Raw genomic sequence first — 21,729 nt, 5'->3', positions numbered from 1 at the left:
CTTGAAAAGAGTAGGGGTGTAACCCCGGTGTCCTGGCCAAATTTCCCATTGGCCCTTACCAATCATGGCCTCCTAATAATCCCCCTCTATGAATTGGCTTCATTACTCTCTGCTCTCCTCCCCACTGATAGCTGATGTGTGGTGAGCGTTCTGGCGCACTATGGCTGCCGTCGCATCATCCAGGTGGGGCTGCACATTGGTGGTGGTGGAGGGGAGTCCCCATTACCTGTAAAGCGCTTTGAGTGGAGTGTCCAGAAAAGCGCTATATAAGTGTAAGCAATTATTATTATTATTATCATGATGGCTGACAGAACTCTGATCTCATGTGGTTTGTTTCCTCTCTCCCGTCTGTTGCAGAGGAGTCCGAGTCCCTGTCTGAAGTGTCATTCCAGGCCGGCGGGGGGAAGCCAGTGAGTGCACTGGAGTCCCAGCCCCAGGGTGCCGCCACCGCCACCGCCCCCCCGCCCTGGGCCACCCCCTCAGATGAGCCGGGGCCCCCCAAGCCCCCTGCCTCACCCCCACTGCCGTCTGCGCAGGACCACGAGGCCAGCAGCGCGGAGTCGGGCGACTCGGAGATCGAGCTGGTGTCCGAGGAGCCGCCGGCCCCCGTGGAGCTCCCGGGCTCGGGGTACATGAGTTTTGGGCTGATGGGCGGCCCCCCGCCTTCGCCCGCGTCGCCCTCCATCCAGTACAGCATCCTGCGTGAGGAGCGAGAGGCCGAGCTGGACAGCGAGCTCATCATCGAGTCCTGCGACGCGTCCTCCGCCTCCGAGGAAAGCCCCAAGAGAGAGCAGGACTCCCCCACCCTGAGGGCCCGCGGGCCCGCGGAGAGCCGGCTGGCCGATTCCCCCTCCCGCCACACGGACACCTTGGCCCCCTCCGCGGGCCCCCAGCCCGGCCCCCCAAGAGACAAGCAGGCCGGCGACAAGAACAAGGGCTTAACGCACCCCGAGGACAGTGCCGCGGCCCGCATCAAGTCAAAGCCCCCTGCCGGGCTCCTGGCCCCCGAGGGGCAGGTAGAGCACCCCGTCCCCGACGAGAAGGGGCCCAGGAAGACGTCCCAGAGCCGAGCAGGGGAGGACCAGAGAGAATCCGTGAGGGATGTTGCCGCTGACAGGACAGGGGCCATCGCATTCCTGCATGGCCTCGACAGACAGAAAGGTAAAACCCGCCGGGCCAGGCAGGTCTTCCTTTCTTCCTTCTTCTTTCTCCTTCCTCTCTTGTCCTCTTCTGCCATCTCTCAGGCACCATCGCCTGGCATGCCTGTCTTGTCCTGGCCTGTCCTGGCCTGTCCTGGCCTGTCCTGTCTTGGCCTGTCTTGGCCTGTCTTGGCCTGTCTTGTCCTTGCCTGTCCTTGCCTGTCCTGGCCTGTCCTGGCCTGTCCAGGACTGTCCTGCCTTGTCCTGCCTTGTCCTGTCTTGTCCTTGCCTGTCCTGGCCTGTCCAGTCCTGGCCTGTCCTGTCTTGTTCTGTCTTGTCTTGTCTTGTCCTTGCCTGTCCCGTCTTGGCCTGTCTTGGTCTATCTTGGCCTGTCTTGGCCTGGCCTTGACATTTGCTGCCATGGAAGTGTTTGTTTCGTTGTGCCGCCTCTTCCGCCCGTATCGTCTTCACATCTCTCGTCTGTAAATTTTGAATGTGTTTGATTTTCATTTAAAAACCTGTCCGTTTTTTGGCTTCTTTTTGTTAACATTTCACCCTCCCTGTGCTCTAATCCAATTCTTTATATTGCTTGTTTCTCTTATAACCTGACAATTTAACTGCAAATGGATCTGCGGTGTCTCTGGGTTTTTTTTCCCACCAGTTAGCTAGAAAACATTGTATTCTGGTTCTTCGGTTTCCTTTATAGGTTGCATAGAGACTTACGCTCATTGTGTTACGTGGATATTATATTACACAAGTCAAATACCAAAAAGAAAAAATGTTATATTCTCCAAACCATTTAGGAAACATTTTTCCTTCCTGAGTGCCTCAACCAATAAATGATAAATGAACTTTTAAAGGTGGATGTTACAAAACAACAGCTTCACCCTGCTGCTTCTCTTGCCTTGTGTTTGACATTCAGACCTGGAATGTGCATGTCTGTTATTAAACTCTCAAATCTGCAATAAATTACATCGTTTTAGTACCTGTTTAGCTTAATAACGCTGTGCCTCTTCCCTTGAAATGAATAGAGCTCCTTGTGCACAGTTAGTAAATTGCATTTTTTCTAAGCATCAGCAATAGCAATTAAATCCATAGAAATATTTTGCTACATACAGTATGATTGGTGCTAACATTAGTGAAACATCTGACTCGAAATGCAAACGTTCTAAAAAATAGCGTACACTTTTTTTTGACGTGTGACAAAATATTAACAGTGCTCAAGTTCTAGGTCATGGATTCTGAAGTAGGGCAGGGGCGATATGGGAACGCCGCCAATTCCCTATGGAAAAAGTCACAGTGGGAGAGGTCTGGAGAGCACTGGATTATTTGTTGTCCCCCGAGTGTGACTTGCAAGACACTGACGCTGGAGGAGTTGTGCCTCCATTCTCCCCTGCAGTGTTAAATTCTCATCAGCTTGGACCACTAGCAACAGGGCCATAGATCCAGCCATCCTGACCCGTTTCCTAGAAGCATTCTGGGAATCCAGAAGAGCATTTAGAAGCACTGGAAGAAACTCAGAAGTGGACTGAGAGCAGGCTGAGATGTGGAGCCTGGCACAAGGCTTGCAGGGCACAGACTCCAGGTTTCTCTAGGCTCTGTCAGCATGTGCCCTTGAGGGAGACACAGCACTACAAATATGAGTCTCCAAGCCCTGAATTCCCTGCTCTAATTACAGCTTTCTTACGCATTTTAGCTTCTAACGCAGACCCGTTTTTATCTGTGCTGACAGATTGTGCTGAGGATACTTTGGAAACAGCATGCCCAAGGATGACTTTGCAGTAAACAGAAGGTTGGAGACACTTAGATGTTGCACTTTTTATTTATAGCCTAAACTTAAATAAGACTTTTCTCACTCAGGCCTCTCTGAGATAAATGGAGAATCAAGTTTCGTAACACTTGGTGTTAACAGAGCTTGGAGACCTGGGAGATTTTCTGTATACTCTTATTTTCATGTTTTGTCAGGGAATATGTTTTTCTCACCTAAGCATAGCTGAGCAATGTGTTTTCTGTTACCTTCAATTACTCACTGCTTACTGCAGGAGGCATATTCCAAGCTTATGGGTTAATTCCTTGTCAGACTCCACAATACAATACAAACATTTGGGAATTTACCTGAACTATGGCTACTTTAGAAAGTGAAATATCTTACTGTGTGTCACTTCTATTCATGTGAAAACCAGATAATAATTTAAATTTGCTGTGTAGCAGATGGTGTCTTTCTGCTTCAGACACTTAACCTCTCTATAAAACTTTTATGTAACTGTGATGAAGGTAGTGCAGGCCTTTGCCTCATGATCATCTCTCCTGAGGTTGTCACGTATTGTTCAGTGGTCCTGTTGCGTCTTATCCATGTGAAGCCACAGTCTGTCCTTGTTTGTTGTGCCTCCATTTTGTGTCAGGGTACAGAGCTGGGCCCGCCCTTGGCTTAAATGGAGGTTGCTTGTCACTCAAGGGGAGCTGGGGTATTTAATCCCGGCACTGATGGTGGGGGCAGTGTTGTCTGTGTGGGGTTTGTTTTGTTGCGTTCTGGGCATTTTTTGTTAAATATTTTTTCCCCTGCCTGTATTGGTTATTTTTCCTATGATCCTGTGGCCATCCTCGATTTACTTGCCAGGTGGTGGTTTCACAGTTACTCTATAAAAGCAGCATTAAAAACATCATGATTTGAGCAATGACACCCAGCTGTATAAAGAAGGTCAGAAAATGAAGACGGTCTAAAGGCCTAGAGCGAAGGCTAGTGTCCCCATCACTGCACTCACACAGGACAACAGGCAGCTTCAGAGCAGTGCCTTTCTGCGTGGCTGTTGAGTGACACCCTTTCTGGCTGTTTTCTGGGGGTTTCGTAGCAAACGCTGACGTTTATTCTGTTGGTTTGGAAATGTTTAATTCATCTTGTCTGAAATCTTGTGCTCTTTACCCGTCCTCTATGAGAACTAAAAGCCTGGTGTTTTGGCTGTGTACATGCAGCTGCTCTGGGCTCACTGGTGTTTGCTACACAGGTGTATCTCAGCATGCTCTGTGAAGCTGCTGAGCCTGAGAGAGACCACTAACCCCTGCCATGGTGCTGACTGAAGGTCCTGTGGCAGGGGGCTATAAAAGGCTCCCTTTTCTTTGCTCACTGCTGCTCAGTTTCCCTCTTCTCAGCACACCTGCTGCCCAGAGCCAGGAAGCCAACAAGAGCTGCTACACCTTGCAGGTGCTGGCAGTCAAGTGCTTCAGAAAGATGAAAGTCTTAGTCTGTATGGCGGCTCCGCGACATCAGCCCATGAGAAAAGGAATAGTACTGCAAGGAAATTAACCAGGAAAGCATCTGCATGGGAAATCGCAGGACTGCTACATTTCTTTACCAAGGACCCAGTGTCATTATAAACAAGGTCAATGAGAAAGGGGTGAAGAGCAGATCTGTACAGTACATGTGTCTCCAGGTACAGGCACAGCGACCTTGTCCTTGTGCAGGTCAGCAGGTGGGCAGGTTTGCTGTGTGTGTGTTCATATGTTTGAGTTTCCAGATTTATTCTTCTCTACCCAGTTGGGCAGTGCATAACTCACGAGTCCTCGTATTGGCCTGATCACCAGGGCTTATTTAGCACGTGTTCTGTTCAGATGATGGAAATAAGGCTTCTGCTTCTCCTTCTGCTCAGCTGTACTGCATGGCTTCCGATTCTTAATATGAATATGTCTTGGGTTCACACCCAGGGGATTATGGATTTGGTCTCTTTTGTAGTACTGTATGGCTTAATGCCTTAGGCCATAGGCAGACATTACAGTGCGTTTTAGCCACTATGTCTTGATTAGTCTAGATGAGGATTTGTGTTCTGTTTTGAACCCGCACTGATCTCAGACGAGAAACATTGTTCATTGTTAATATGACAGAATTATGTTACTCATGTGGATGGACAGTTAATAGGCCCCGAACTTGAAAGTGGCATTTTTTAACAACAGTAGTTAAATACTAAAGGATGCAGTACAAGTTAAAAGTGTGATCACCAGTAGTGTGCATGACAGCCCTTCCGCATCTGCTGGTGGACGTCATGTGACCCGGGGGGAATGTTCTCGTGTTCTGCACCAAATTCCATTGTTTCAGTCTGTACGGTTTTCAGAATACAGCACTGCCTGCTGACATCCAGCCATACCTAAAAGAGTGTATTTCCTGCAAAACGTTAAAAATAACAACACAGAAGAGAACATGGCTGATTGTATTCTGATGTCTGCTGTCAATTGGGTTATTTGCTATTCTATAAAAATCCCATTGTCCAGTGAAGCAAGATTTAAATTAACAGTGGGACGGAGACTTAATGGTAGCTATTTTTCATAGGTGTTGGAATATAAAGGCACTCTTTGGTTGCTCCCGAAGAGCCATTTCCGTTGAAGTGAGTGTTTTCTGATGTCCCCGTCCTGTTGTGTTTGAGGCAGTACAATGGCTCTCTGGGCCTTTATCGTCAGGGTTGCAGTGCTGTTGTCGTTCCAGACAGAGCCACAGGACTGTTTGTTTTCCCCGTCTCATCACAAGTCTGTCCTGAGAATCACACCCACAGAGCTCTGGGTGCCTGTGTGGCACGAATGAATCTGACACGAATGAAACCTGCCGAGTTACTGCCATTCGTATGTCACCACCTAACAGCGACAATGAAAACAACACTAGGAACGCTGTGGTTTAAGACTATCGCATCGTCTCTGGGGACAGCGCACACTTTTCTGCGTCTTCAGCAGGTTCTGGCTGTTCCTTTCATCCCTACTTTCACATGCTCGGTAAGAGTGCAGGATACAATATTACAGACATAGTGTGTTCTATTGTATAAAGATATGATAAAGTGTTTGTGCCATGTACAGTACTTGCTTTAGTGTTTCTGCGGTAACAGCTCAAACAACAAGGTCTGATCTTTGTTGAATTTTAATATTCTGTAGTCTGAAGTGCTTCCCTTTATATTTTAAATTTATAATCTGCTGATTATATTATTCTTATTTTATAACAAATATAAGGGTAGATATATAAGCACAGGATCACTGTGCGTTTTGTATTTTCCTTTGGTAATTCATAATATAACCCATCTGATTTTATGTGAAAAAAATCCTTTCATCACTCCACAATAAAACAGTGATTAGCTACATTAAGTGCATCAGACTTTCAAGCAGGATTTATATGTGGGATTAACATTGCTTAGAAATCCCACTTTACCTCTGTGAGAATAAAGTTGCTTCTAAATTTACAACAAATGTATGAATTCGTCAGCCTCCGGATCCGAATAGACTCCGGCTTCCCCACAACCTCGGAAAAAGCAGTGGAATTGGATGGATGGATGAATTCTTCAGTACACACTGTGCAGTTTTACCGTGGCATTTTGAAAACATGTAATCTCTGCTCGTGTTCGAGTTACTGTGGGATGACTTTGGGACCTTGGGATTTTCTCAGTCACTGGCAGTGAGCATTGCAAAGTGCAACTTTAAGACTATCCCTAAGGATGCTTCCCAAACACTCCACTCATCACTGCACTTTATTATCACCTTGATGATGATAATAAAGAGCACCTTTCATTTCAAAGGATTCTAAAGTGCCTTAACATAAAAAGACCCACTTCATCCACCACTGAAGTGTAGCCCCCACTTGGGGTTCACCCTGGGCGATGTGTATTAGTCTGTCACCACCAACAGCCCCACTGCACAGCAGATCACTTGGAGGAAATACTTAAAGGAAACACTTTGCCACTGGAGTAAGTGGGATCATTAGGAAGAATTAACACTGGGGTGATCACCCCTATTCTGTCAAACAGTGCCATGGGATCTCTAATGACCAGTAGTCTGGCCTTTAATTTAATGAGTCAACCACAGTCCAGCTCCTCCTACATCACTGTGTCCGCTTTCACCATCCTGGGTAATTATTCTGGAAACTCTGATTCAGAGAGAAGAGCGCCTCCTACTGGTCCACCAACAGCGTTCACAGTTACAGCTGCATCCTGCTTTTTCTGAGAGGGCTCACATCCCGGCATGGACTGTTCAGCTTATTGCGTTTTGGTTCTGGTTAACGTCCTATTCGGACCTTCAAGTACAAAGACTCGCGTCAGTCACCTTGGCTCTGACTCCCCCCTGTGAGGGCGGTTTGGTCACCTTAAGTGCGTTCAATCCTTGATTCCAATGTCCTCTGAAAGGTAAGGGAGTCGGTGCTGCTGCTCGTAGTGTGGAAAACAAACCAGATGGATTCCAGGCAGTCGAATAAATCAGAAGGGAGTGAAAGTAGAAGTTTAAATGTGATAAAAAAACAAGATGATTTATTGGGTGGGAGTTTTAATCAACCACGGGACCAGAATGAGGTCTGAAGTTAAAGGTCATTTTTATTGGGCGTTAATGATTCAGGGTGAAATTACACGGTGCGTAAGTAGGACAATGCACCAAGCTCTCTGTTCTGGGGTTTCCCACAGTACCAGGTTATGCTGCCATCTAGTGGTGAGGTGTTGTAGTTGCAGTCAGGTCAGTATTCAGCGGGCCAGGAGAAGGATGATTTATGGAACAACACAGAGGTGCTGCTGAAAGCCTTTATTGCTTCCAAAACACATTTAATACTGTCAGATCGCTTTTGTACTCAAAATTGGTGTCATCTACTTTCCTTCCCAGAGCTACAGGCAAGTAATTGAATGTGATCTTAAAAGACAGTTATTGTGTTTCCTTCTTTAATGTAGTGTGGACATAAATTTGGAGATGAGATTTGGAATGGTTTGAAAATTCCATACATTTATAAAATGCTGGGAGCTCCAAACGCAGTCTTCTGCAGGGACTGTCCTTCTATTCTGCAAGCTGATCTTCCACCAGCCCGCAGCTCCAGCTGATTCACAGAGCTCATCCACGATTTGTTACTTTCTTCCTTACGATCCCTGGGAAAGCAACACTTCCGCTTCAGTCCACATCCCTGTTGTTTTGAAGGCTTTTGAAATGTTCTGCTGCAATTCATTTCAATTTTAACCAGTAGATTTCTAATATTCTTTTTTTTTGTAGAATGTAGAATATTTGTAAACTAATATTAGTTTTTTTGTATTTTGCTTGTACAGCTCTTTCATTTTCATATTCACAAAAACTCAATATGTGTGTCTCTCCCTGTTTGAGTGGCTTATGAGCATGTTTAGTTATGAACGTATGAATATGGTTGTGTATTTGTCAGGGTAAATGCTAGTGTTGTATGATCTCATGAATAAATGAATCCCCTTTTATTGTTTTGGAGAGCAGTAGGATACTGTGCCAAACTTGCTATCTAGGGTATAAGAAGCTGATTGGTAAATGCAGAAACTATAGCTGCTGCCTTTAGACTAGCATTTAGACTCAATGGAGGCATGTGAGCCATTGCTTCTTATGAGCCTCTGAGCACTTGCGGAGAAGGTAACTTATTAAAACTAAAATAAACTGTTAAAAAATAATTTCTTACCGTTTTAATGTTTGGATAAGGTCCTTAGACTAAAGAGCTAAACCTTTCTCAGAATAAACTGGGCGCTTTTTGAAGTACTATTCTCCAGCACTTTCTGTTGCTGTAAATGAAGATGTACATGTACATGGTCCGGTGTTTTAGGATTCTCATACCCGTCTCGGCTGTCTCTAAAGGGATTCTGCATGTCTGATGAGAGCCTTAGCTCAATTAGCTTTTTACCACCAAAAGGCTAGGTCGACCTCCTGTTGTCTTTATCTGTATTAGGTCTTCAAAGGTCATCCCTAGTCTTCACCGCAAGGCGCTATAAAGAGACCCACGCTCCCAAGCCCTCTCTCTCTGCTGCAGTCCTGCTCTCAGTGCCAACTGCCCTCAAAGTCTATCTACAGTCACACACCCCAGGGTGCTGCCTGGGTCCAAGTGCTCATCAGGAGTTTGGTTGTTAATATTCTTTTTGCCTCTTTCACAAGCCTGTGGGCTTGCTTGTGTCGCTGTTGTGTAGAGTATGGCTGAAGTCTCGTACGAAGTGTTAAAGTGTCCTTGAGTGGAGCAGTGGCTCTGTGTCTCAGGATCTGCGTCTGTGGCTGGGAGGTTGCCGGTTCAAATCCCACGGCCGGCAGAGGAATCCTACTCCGTTGGGCCCCTGAGCAAGGCCCTTCACCCCAACTGCTCCAGGGGCGCTGTATAAGTAGCTGACCCTGCGTTCTGACCCCGAGCTTCTCTCTCCCCGTCTGTGTGCTTGTGTGTCTTGTGGAGAGCAAGCTGGGGTATGCGAAAAGACAGATTCCCAATGCAAGAAATTGTATGTGGCTAATAAAGTGATCTTGTGCCCAGTCTGCTGCGCACAGAGAGTCCCCTGACTCCGGCTCCTGGAACACAGGCGCTGACCTTTCCCTGGCCAGCCGCACTCCCGCTGCCTGCGCTGCCCTTGTAGTCTCACACCGAAGCCACCCCGAGTAGCCGTGCTGCCACAGTGCGTCTTGTCAGCTTCGCAAGAGGCTTCACCCCGCGGGACGAATGAGAACCAAGCGAGCTTTTTTCAGTCTTCAGGAGGGCTAACGTAATATGGGGACATTAGCCCTCTGCAGGGATTTGCGTGCTGTGAAAAAGTGCTCTGGGAAGAAGAAAGATGTCCTGAACGTTCTAGAAGACTATAAAGCAGCCGCTGTTTCCCACCACCAGAGGGCTTTCTTCCACTTCTCTCTGCAGGCAGCCCCCACGTCTCATCATCTGAGGTAGCATTTCAGCCGTGCATTTCCAGCTGAAGTTGGATTGAATGTGATTTGTGGTTTAGGGGTAGTTCGCAGTGGAACACAAAGTTGGTCTGCTCGCAGAGAAAAGGTTAAAATGGTAAAGAAAAAAAAGTTTATTTCGTCATTGAAGGTGTGCCCGTTGGTTTGAGGGGGTTCAAATTTCAATTTAAACATGCAGAAGCTGTCATGTGGTCCAGTTAAGCCAGTACCCAACGGTCTTATTTCGTTAAGAACTGAGTTGCAGTGAAGCCCAAAAGCACTCCAGCCCTCCAGGACCAGAACTGGACGCTCCGATTCTAACCCTAAACTTTCTGTAACACATTTTCATTATGCAGCTTCTGTAAGAATGCAAGCAAACAACATAATATAGTTCTTTGGTGGTCAAATCTATTTTTCTTACTCAAAATTAAAACTGACCTGTTTTTTAATAAATTCTGTATAGTGTCATGAGGCTGGTCACAGACACCATATCTGCTTTTATTAAGATTTGTCCATTTCATTTTCTTTAAACAGAAATTATGAGATTAAATATGGTCCATCACTGAGACCTTTATCTGAGAGCCCAGGAAAAAATACAGTATGAAACTTTCATCTGTGTTGCATACTGTAATGCTAGTTCAGTAAAAGGGTGAAATAATGTATTTGGAAAAACATGTAACTTAAAAACCTACAATGCCTGTTTATCACATAATGGCAGATCAGAGAAGAAATTTAGCTTCTCCTGCTGAATTAAAAATCTTAAGTAATACAGTGCCATACAGTACCCTTTAAATAAAAGCACACCCTCTGATTCTTACATGGAAAGGTGTAAAAACTAAAAAAGAATTAGTTTCTGTCTCTGTACATGTCTGTTCTACTGAGAAAAGGTGTTATTCAAAGAAATGCAAGGTTTTCATGCCAGCAGACTTGAAAGTGCTCTATTTTTAGCTGGTACAGTGCAGGCCAGCCTTGACAGCACTGCATGGTTGTCAACAAAACATGAATTATTAATGATCGTTAAAGCTTCAGCACAGCAGAGAATGTTTGTAGAGTTTCATTCTTTTGCTTTTGTTCTTTGTCTTAAGGTTTTCTCTTAATGAGATTTGAGTCTTTATAAATCTGTATTTTTTTTTCCTTTTACAATTTGTATTATCCTCATAAATTATACTTTCCATTGAGTCATTCAAGCACAGTTTTTAATATTTAGCCTATGTGTCCGAGAGCCACCCTGAGGAGCTCCTCTCTTATTTTGCATTTGTGTAGCAAGAAATGTACGTTTTACAAATACTGGGCTGAATCAAAATATAGCCTTTAATTAGATATGGTAGTTATTCCATAAAGGTGCAGGACGTGCGCTAGTAATGCCTACATTTAAAAAATTGGAAACCCATTCACAAGCACAAAATATTTTTAGATTTATTTTTGTGTGTTTTTGGCTGTTACCTTGGTTTTCTCATTTAAAAGGATAGATGTTTTGACATGAAGTGCTTAGTAATTGGGAGCAGTGAAATCTCCGTGATGTTCGTTGATGTTCACTCTAGTAGTGCTGCGAGCTGATCAGGTCAGTGTCTGACCATTTGAGATGGCCTTACAAGCCCATCACTGCACTATAAACGCACGTGAACAAGGTAGACATACTGTATGCCCATAAAATCAGATAAGGAGGAATTTCCTTTTTTGTTCTCCTGTGTTTCATTTTTCTGGCTACAGCAAATAGTCGACTGTGCTTGGAAAATTGAGGATAAGTTTGATTTTGGAACTATAGAACTATAGAATACCCTGCTCAGGTTAATAACTGCAGCACTGTGAGCTGTAGGGGGTGGTGGTGAGAGTTTTCAGCGCCTCAGTTATTGTCTCTGTCCATTGCGGTTTTGTATTCCAGTGAGAGTTTCCTGTCTGTCTCGGTTTCACCTTCTCTGTCATCATTGCCCACTTTCCAGGGTTGCTTCTAAACTTCATTAATGTGAAATAGTAAAATGTACTTTTAATTAAAAGTGCCTGTTTTCAGCTAAGAGAATTCAAGGGTATAATCTACTTTTAAGAACCTCCCTACAAGCCGAGTTGTATATCTGCAGATTCCAACAGTTTTGGTCAGTATCTTCACCATAATTTGCTATCTTGTTTTGCAAGAAATGCTTGAACCTAGTAATCCAAATGACCACAGCATTACACAACAGTGGGAAAGTTGTTTTGTATCGTGGCAGTACAATGCTACAGTATCACTGGGGGAACTGTATGACCTTACAAGCACTCCCAGGTAAAAGATGGCAAAATGCAGTTCATTGGAAGGACAGACTCAGATTCTAAAGGTGACTCTCCCAAACATTTTAATAAATGTAGCTTGAGTTGTTACAGGAGGCCTTAAGGAAATTAGGAAGGACCTGAAGCTAGCTGCTATGACATACAGAAGGGTCCCCTAACACGATCTCTGCTGCCCAAGGGCTTCGGGGCTGATCGTTCAGCGCAGAGGATGGAGTTTTACATGATCACATCCGTGTCGGGTCACTGAAAATCACAGCGAAGGGCGGTCTGCACGGCGGTCTGTCCGTTTTTGTCTTGTACCATCGCCTGAACCAACCTGCTGTACATCACCACTGCTGCGAAGCACGAGAGTCGTTGATTCGATCAAATGCGTCAGTAGCACCTCACCCTGATCCGAGATCCGGATCCGATGTGATCCAGTAGCACAAGCACAGCATCCGACGCTTCTGTGGCATTTGCTACTGATCAGGCCTTTGCCTTTACAGGTGTTAGAGTCTTCAGAGTACGTACAAAGCTGGTAGCAGTGTAACACAGGTCTCTCTTAGCCAGGGGATTTCAACCGGTCACTCTTAAGGTATTGCTAGTGAAATTAATGAGGAACCTAATGCAATGACTTTCAGTCAGGCATTTATCATATGATACTGTTATGCAGGACTGTTTGCAAGAAGGGTTTGTTGTTATGGCTGCAGCAGGGCTTTGCAGTGGACATGGCCTGTCATCTTTCAGCGGTGTGCAAGGCCTCTCGGTGATATCTACACACCCCCTCCCCCCGCCCCCATGCAGGGCACAGGCCAGGATGCCCAGTGCTCACCCTTTGCCATTCGCCGTCTGCCGCGGCAGTTGCCATGGAGACGGGGAGCGGAGCCTGACCTGGTGGTGCCTGCTTGCGTTGCCTACTGAGCTATCCCTCTAGGGCACGGGGCTCAGGGGAGCGGCAGGGAAACGCTGGGAAACAGGGAGGATAGCGGGAGCCTCCTGTGGGTGGCTGCTGTGGGTCAGCAGGGCGGGAGGGGAGGGGTGGGGGTTCTGAGGCGCCACGGTAACAGACTCAGTATCGAATGCCTCCTCATTCAGTTATCCAGAAGAAAGCCCTTCACACCCGAAAGAGGCAGAACAGAAATGAAGTTTCCGCCCTGTGTACTCGTGTCCCAGTCCTCAAGCTCGGTCCCCCCACCTCAGCCTCCCGTTAGGGATGTCCCCGTGCCCCCCCACCCCTGCCATGGAGAGGGGGCATGTGGGGGCTCCTGTGCGCCCCGTGTTTGTCTTGATCTGTCGTCTCATCCATGTAGCTGTGGGCTGCTTACTGAGGGATTCACAGGTCACAGGCAGCACAGCGAGCGCCGGTCAGGAGGTACAGTGCCTGGCTCCGGCGCTCGACAGGGGCTGTGGCGCCTCCCTGCAGCGCCCCCTTGTGCGGAGGGGGTCAGGGCCAGCTGTGTGGAGGCAGATGGATCGTGCCGTCCCTCGCCGGGAAGGGCGGCGGAAGGAGAACTGGAGAGAAGGGGGTGGGGGTGTTTATCATTCTCCTCCGTTAACCTTGCCTGTGTGATTTGAAAGGGGCTCCACCTACTGTACTCCCCCTGCCTGGGCCTCTGGGCGGGCCCTGTTGCCGTGGTAACCGGATGAGACATCAGCGGCGCTGGTAGCCATGGTGCTGGAGCACAGCCTAGGTTGCAGACGAGATGCTGTTTATGATCTGAGTGGATTCCATTGGGCTGGTTATCTTCCTGTATCTAATAGCCTCAGAAGGAGACGAATTTGTTCACATTATATTCTAACGACATTCAGTATTCAGTAAATGAGAGTGCTAATACTCCTTTATTTACCTTTTGCATTGCATATAGGAATCCTGTAAGCAAACATATAGGTGCATGTAGTAGACTAGTAGTAGACTTGCTACATGTTTTGTTTAAGATCTTGGGTAAGTTGTAATCAGGATACAAAGTGCCTCATTTTAAACACCGAAAAGGAACAGAATGATCTTTCCAACATCCTTATTTTCCTCTCTTACTGTACGTCAGCTCTTTCTGATGGTTCAGTTATTGCCCTGAGGTACCTGTGTGAACAATTAATGGTGATATTCCTACTTTTCTGCATCAATTATACAAACAGGGATCACTTAGGCTTTTTATTTATTAGTGAGTTCAGGGGTAAACCTGCTGTAAGAATCTATACATAATACTATAAAAATGTATGTAGAAGTTTTATATTTTCAGGAATTAGGTTAAAAAAATATTAAACATGCCTTTATTCAGTTTTTAGTCTTGCTTCCTGATTCTTTCTATATTTGTATAAATATTTCTATATTTAAAAGGTTAAACTTAAGTAGAATGAGAATGAAAACATTTTTATTTTCTTTTAGTAGAGAGAAATATGTCACACATCAAAAGGAAGATATCCTGAATAGTCTTGCACTAAGATTACGATTTTGTAGGTTTGTAGTCGGCCTTCAGATTTGTAGTTGACTAGAAAAGACTGTTTCTATAGAAGTCAACACAGTATATAAAATTGTATAGAATAACGTGTGTATCCTTTGGATTAGAAATAAGCCAAGGACACTGAATGAAACTGGTTGAAAAGTGACTTTAAGTGTGAAATATTCATGTATTAAGCATGAAGGCAGGTCATCTTGTTTTCACATTTTATTCTGTTATCACTTTTTTTACTGCCAGCTTTGAACTAAAAATAGGCGATTGCAATGAGGACAAGCCTGACTCATATTTATAAAGAGCACATGCCAGTCAGCTCCATCAATTCACAAACCCTTAAACTCATTCAGATATTGTAATACTGTATGAAATGAAGCAGAGCAAGACCTTCTCTACCTGAGCTGCAGGCAGCAAGACTACAAAATCACTTTCTAGTTCAGCGTGTGCCAGTAGTTTGATGACATTGCCGTTTTGTGGGAACAGCGAGTCCTGATGATGGAGGAATGTGATCAGTGTGTGAGTGTGTGTCAGGTCTCGGAAATGCTTGCAGTTGACATGTGGGGATTTACGTGTGAGTGGTTGTGTGGGGAAGAGGTGATTCTGTTAGTTAGCAACTTTCTCCTCTCCCAGATTTCCAAACATTTTCGCTCAAGCTTTCTTATGCCATCCATCAGTCTGAAACGACACGGTGTTCATTAGGATTCAGTCTGATGATTAAGGCTTATTTTCGTGTTCTCATTCTCCTCTATGGTAAGAAAGTGCTCTGCCACCTCGCCAGCCAGTGGCTCCAGTCAGCAGACTTCTTCAGCACCGAGCCTGGCAGACGACCACCACACAGCTTGCCTGGCCAGTGCACGAGACACACTGCAGTACAGCATCCTCCACTATCTCTCATCAAGCAGTTTTGCTGCTTGCAGCTCGAGTCCCATCAGCCTGTGAGGCTTTCCTGTCTGAGTCTGTGACGAACCACTGTCTACTGATAATTCTAATAAGTCTAATTCCCTTTTCCTCCCAGAAACTCCCATTTAGTCTGTGACACAGCTGTGGCAGTGGCAGGCCCTAGGTACAGTTCCTTCCAATTGAGTCTAGGCACATCATTCTCTCTAAGTGACTGTTTTACAAGGTTTTCAACCACTCAGGGACTTGGCTCATTCCATGGGATCCTATCCCAGTAACTCCTTTGCCTCCCCTGGATTTCTGCTCACTTTCCCCTGTGTATCATGTAACACCTGATTCCAGCTACGTTTACAACAGCCATCTTGACCTCGCCACAGCCAGGTTTAAGGCCAAGATGGTGACTTCCCTCCCTCTCTTACAGCGAGTACTGCATGTCACCCCTACAAAGCCACAGTAGAACAGTGCTGCATGTAAATACAAGTGTTTCCTTTTATTCACTGGGAAGCATCCTGTACACACTGGGAAGTGTCCTGTTCATGGACATTCCATACACAACACTGTCATTGCCTGTCTGGCATGTCCCAGCGATCCGCTGACCACCAGTTGTCTGTCGTTGGGAGTCCAGGTGTGTCCAGCTGTTTTCTCTTGAAACAGCAAGCGCTCGACTATCTTATGTGTTTTCTATGTTCACTAGAGGCTGGTCTGGCTTAATAATTTGCGGTCTTAATTTCTTATTAAGATGTGACTTTATTCCAGTTCTGTGGCTGCTAAGGGGATGTAGTCAGAATCCCATTTGGAAACCGTGAAGTGAGCAAACAATGTTTGTCATATCAAAGCAAAATCTGCTTTTCTGTGATTAAGGCCGCCTGTCTCATCATCTTAGAGTATTGAAAAATCTTAAAATTGTTCTTAATCAGGGTGCGGCAAAGAGGGGTGCAATGGTATTCGATGTTGCCTTGCGGTGCTGGGGCCCTGGGTTAGGTTTCTGGGGTGCTGTGTGCGTAGAGCTCGTATGGTCGTCCTGAGTCCGTCTTCCTTTCCTCCCACAGTCCAGAGACATTCCGGAAGGTGGTTCGTCGTGTAGGAAAAACGTGGCCCTGGTGTGAGCGGGAGGGTGTTGGCGTCTGTGCCCGTCCAGCCTGTGCCCCACACCGTGCCCGTTGTTTGCCCGGAAAAGCTCTGTCTCCCTGCAACTCTGTATGGGGTATAGCAGTTAGAAACTGGGTGGATGTGGTTCATCTTTTCTAACTAGTTACAGTGGAGTGTCAGCGCTGGTGTTACTGTAACCCTCCTGACACACTGCTGTTCAGATGACATCATGATGTGAGTGACCTCATTAGGCTTTTCACTGGACTCCCTTTTAAGTATATCCATGTCATCTGAAACACTGGGTCACACATTCTGTGTTCTCAGACTTTTTCAGAATTGATGCCATTCATTTTGCCATTCAACAGCATCACGAGAGGTTTTACTCTTGGACATTTATTATTTCATTTTGTATATCTAAAGGAGCATTCATACAAGGCAGTTATGATGGACAGCTTATTTAGTGCTCTTGTAAAATTGAAGTGTTCTGTTCTCTTCATCTTGATTTTAGATGGCCATGCTCACCGTGTTATGAATTCATTGATTATTTTTTTTACTTCTGATACTAGAGTTCATAGCCATAGGCCTTTCAGTATTTTCAGATCCCTTCTCGGGTGAGAGTCCGAGTCTTTGAATAAAAAAAAGCAGACGAGAAAGGCTAACGCGCGCGATGTTTGTGATGGCAGATAATGTTCGATACAAACTTTTAAGATTTAAAAAAAAAAATGAAATTGAAGGGTGTCTGGGCTGGGGAAATGACAGTGCATCTTTCCTGGCTGAGTGAGGGCCCTCTCCAGCCGTGTCCCTGGCCAGACCTTGGCCCGGCCCGCCTAAATTAACCATTTCTACTGCTGCTTCCTGCTGCACTCCCCCAACACCCCCCCCCCACAGACCCCCGCTCAGCAGCACAGCGGTCGGGAAGGCGAGGGGGGTCGTCAGGCTCTTACTGTGAAAGAGCATCCTCGTCCCTCTTCAGGAGAAGAGCTCTCCCCCCGGCCGTCTCCATCGCAGTGCTGATTTGCTGCAGTGGAGACTGCAGTGTTTACAGTCTGCTCTCCTCCCCCCGGCCCCCCTCCTCCCCAGCTCCCTCCCTCCCCCCGCCAGCTCTGCGTACAGCATCAGTCTGCGAGCTCCGCCAGTCGGCAGCACCGTGGTCACTCCCACAGCCCCCCCCACCCCTCTCGGCCATTCATACGTGGGGGATGCACCAGTGAGGAGAGCGCTGCCACAGCAGAAGAAGCCGTGAGCGGATCCTCCCCGTGCTCCAGCATGCAGGCCAGCCCCGACTCGACGAAGATGGAGTGCCTCTGGAGCAGCTGGAAGGGCAAGGGTACTGGCGCGGGCGCGAGGGGCGCAGGGGGCCCGCCGCGGGGCGCAGCGGGGCCGGGCCGGGGCGGCGGGAGGAATGGGAGAGGGGGAGAGCATCTGAGCGGGGCGAGCGCACCTGCGGGCCCCGCGCAGCCTCCTCGGCGTTTCTCCTGCGTGCTGTTGTTGTTTGTCTCCCTCCGCGGCGCCGTGGGTTTTTCGGGTGTGTGATCCTTCCCGTGGGAGAAAGTCAGAGGCAGTTTCTTTAAAATGCCTGCATTCGTAATCACTTGTTTTTAAACCATGATTTGTTTAAGGTGGCAAAATCAGAGCACTATAGGATCAGATCTGTTCTCATTGTTGCCAGCCCTCCCCCTTGGGCTTTGCTTGCTGTTACTCTGAACAGGGGCTGAACAGGGTTTTGTGCTTCTATTGTTCTGCGGTTGTGTCAGGGTTTGCTGTGTCTGTGATGCGTGGTGGGAGATGTCCAGATCTCTGTAACGCAGGGCTGTGTTGTGTCAGAGAGAGGAGTGCGTGTTGAGCAGACAGGTACAGGCGATTGGAGATCTGGGATCCAGCGATCAGGGCTGTCAAAGGGACACACCCATCATTCTCTCGTTAATGGCATCGGCGCAGTCATGGCTGAGAGGGAGGGAAAGAAAAGAGAGAGAAATTTGTATCGATATTCCGCTTAGGTTATCCTCGCTTAATAGATGAGCATTTAAATAATGTAGGAAGCGCTTCTGAGGAGGCTGCTGCAGAAAAGGATGTCTCGTCGTTTTCTCCATCCCTGATTTTCTGCCACAGCCTCTTTGTGTCTGGCTGTCGTGTTTATCACTAGTGGCGACGGGGGGAAAATACCTACTTCTGCTCTGGGGTGTGGCCACCTTCCCAGCCGGCTGGCCATGCTTATGGAGCTGTGTTTGTGATCCTCCCCAGCGGAGCCCCAGATAGAGCCGCCAGCCCCGTTGTGGGGCAGGATCTGGGCAGCAGCAGTGGGGGGCACCCCATTTACCCCTGACAGCACTTTGACCCTGAGCCCCGGAGCTCTTAGCGCCCCCCCTCTCCTCGGTACCCCAGTGCAGTATAAACCGCTGACGATGGCATGCAGTATTATACAGTATATGGAGGCTGGCCAGACAGGCTCTTTAAGGGCCAGGTCTGTGTGTTTTCCATCGCTGGAGGGGTGACGCGCCTCTTCATGATGCCCCCCCCCCACCCCCTCTCGTGGAGTGTTCCTTCACAGTGTGAAATATCCAGTTGCAATCCGGCCCGGGTCTGTCATCTGCCCCGCCCGTTCTGGGACTGAAAGGCGGCAGTGAGGAAGAGGCTGCTGTGCTTCTTTCCAGGCATCTGAAGGGAGGTCGTGGGGCGGAGCCGCGTGCAGGCGGGCCGGTGCCGTTACTCGTTCCCCCCCCAGACCCAGACCTAGGCCCCCGCGGGCCGGCACACACTTCCCAGAAGCCCCGGAGTGAGCGCGCAGGTGGAGCCGAATCTTCGGTTTCATCTGGCGCTCTAAATAGGTCACGTTGCTGCTTCGTGTGGGAGGAGGCTGAACGAAACAGATCTGATTTTATTTTATGTTAAAATATATCCTTGTTCCTGCTCTGATGCCTAAAGGAATGCGTGCCTTGCTGTACGGAGCCCGTCCCGCAGTGGAGAGTGGTTGAATAATTATTGCTCGTCCAGATGGCCGTGGAGCGTGTGCTAAGTCCCCTGCCGTTAAGGTCTGTTGACATATTTCTTTTGCTGGGCGGCATGGCTGTGCTGTGTGGAGGTGGGAGAGGTGCCTGGAATATTCTGGAAGGGATGTGAAGAATCTTGTCCTGGTTCTGATGGGGGGTGTGCAGGTACCAGGCAGCGCGGTGCTGGGCTGCAGGCCGCAGTCTTATTGACGCAGGCCTGTCTGGTGTGCTGGCGGGACTGGGACAGGCTGGGCCGGCAGTCCTTATTTTCAGCCTTGCACAGAAATCCGCACTCAGTTTAAAAATGCATCTAGATAGATGATAGATGATAGCTATGGTAGGTATGTCTGAAAGCTCTTTCCTAATGTTCTGTGTGTTTCCCCCCCCCCCCACTTTGAAAAGGCTTCCATCTTCCTCTCTTGTCCGGCGGTCGTCTGTCGGAAAGATCTGAGGTCTCAAGACTTTGGAGGATAGAAAAGACTGCTGACTGGGAATGTTCAGGACTGCCTGACTCCCGTGTACATTTCTCTGTGTGAACGACGCCCCTACACGCTGTCCTGAACTGTGTCCAGGTCACACCTGCTGCCCAGCTCTCAGTTACACAACTGAATCTTTCATTGGCTGGATAGGAGGATTCATCTGAACTGTGTGACTCTTTTCACATTTGAAAGTTTTGGCTTTTAACCATTACATTTCGGCAGTTCATAGAAGATTCCTAACGTTTGAGCAGAAAGACCTGCTTGCAGATGTGGGAAGAAAGCGATTTGTTCTCGAAGCTGAGGCTTCAGTTCAGCAGTGAGGCTGGCCAGCAGGAGAGCCAGCAGGTTTGTGGGCCCCCAGGGGTGGGAAGGGGAACCAGTGGTGTGCGGTTCACGTTCCCTTAATCGGACCGGAGCCACGCTCCTGTTCAGGGCCGGCATCCGTAGAGGGGCAAGGATCCATCTCAGCCGATGCTGGCCCTCACCAGCGACTGGTGATTTTACTTACAAAAACCTTACGAAAGGAAGAGATACAGTATACTGACTGTGAGCTGAATATTTGCACAAAGTGAAACCAGTAGCGTGAGACGGTGTTCCAGATTTGCATGAGTAACACTGGTGAGCAGCACTAGATGTCCCTCGGTCCCTTTGCTATCGGGAATCAGTAATTTGATTGAGGTCCCCGTTACTCTCATTTGTCTGGACAGTTTTAGACTTGGTGTGATTTCAAATGTAATCTGGATGAAATCCGCCCCACCTGATACTGTATGGTTGCGTATCTCTGGCAGGAGATGTTTACAAACGGCAGCTGGCTGCCGGCGACACGAGGAGTGTCCCACAAGGCCCGACCTGCGCCCTGCTCTCTCTATCCGTGCTCGCCCTCGAGTCTGGGGCAGGACGGCTGACATGGTAACCATGGTGACCAGCAGACCACTCGGGCAGGCCAAAGCAGAAACCAGCTCCCTGTTTAACAAACAAAATGAGCATGGGTTTTTTTTTTTTCTGTTGGATTTTGCATTGTGGTGCAAAACACCTCCAGCTATTTTGTGCTTCTTTTGTATAGTGTGAATCAGATCTGAATGCCGCAGCGTGTATGAGGTTTCAACACGTCTCCACTGAGGTGCTGTGGGTGCAGCAGCCGATTCCCGATAGGGCTGTGCTCCTGTGCGCGCCAGTCTTGTGCGTTTTGGTCCTCTCAGTCTGACTGAACGTCAGGAACCTCGCCCTGTCCTCAGACTGGAGCCGGGGTCCCACTGAGGAGGTACGTGTAGCACTGCAGGGCTGCTCTCACAAGGATGCCCATTTATTGTTTTACTTCTTACACTGCCTGCATGTCAAACACACTTAGCAGGCAGTTCTGAGACGGGCGAGCTCCTTTGTGAAACCAGGAACAGTGGTCTCCGACTGGGGAAGTGTCAAGACATCCACTCGTTTGCCAGATCAGACCTTTCAGAACACATCTCAACGAATGCCCATCCCCCACCTCAAAGGTGAGACTGAGGTGTGAGTTACGAACCCCCCCCCCCACCCTTTATAATGGATTAGGATGTTTTTTTAATGGTCCAAGGCCAGGGATATAGTAAGGGAATCTGGATGGGTCCTGGCGCCTAATGGTCCCCATCACTCTCCTTGTACAGTAGGTGGTCCTCCAATGTGGTTAGCACACTGTCATCTCATAGATTCTGCTCTTTGCTCAATGAAAAATGAAACCAGCTGTCCTTTCGGGATCGCAGCTTGGTTCTCTAAACAAGTCCTTGAGACCCAGGCTGGCCATTTCCCTTCCTCACCCTCTGGAATGTGAAATGGC

The 21,729-nt window shown here is 47.7% G+C and overlaps 1 protein-coding gene across 6 annotated transcripts in view; it reads left to right on the top strand.

The window, feature by feature from the left end:
• Window positions 1-21,729, top strand: part of rtn1a (reticulon 1a) — a 61,287-nt gene that overhangs the window by 29,037 nt on the left and 10,521 nt on the right. For 4 of the 6 annotated variants that reach the window (XM_015350230.2, XM_015350234.2, XM_015350232.2 and 1 more), the window contains one exon: window positions 358-1,161. In XM_015350230.2, the coding sequence (XP_015205716.2) occupies window positions 358-1,161 (804 nt within the window). Of the gene's footprint in view, window positions 1-357; window positions 1,162-17,599; window positions 17,784-21,729 lie in introns of those variants that run through there. The other 2 variants (XM_015350236.2, XM_015350235.2) reach the window with 2 other exon arrangements.

This window comes from Lepisosteus oculatus, chromosome 8, assembly GCF_040954835.1.
Source record: "Lepisosteus oculatus isolate fLepOcu1 chromosome 8, fLepOcu1.hap2, whole genome shotgun sequence".
Classification (NCBI taxonomy): domain Eukaryota; kingdom Metazoa; phylum Chordata; class Actinopteri; order Semionotiformes; family Lepisosteidae; genus Lepisosteus; species Lepisosteus oculatus.
This window is presented reverse-complemented; position numbering and strand designations above follow the sequence as displayed.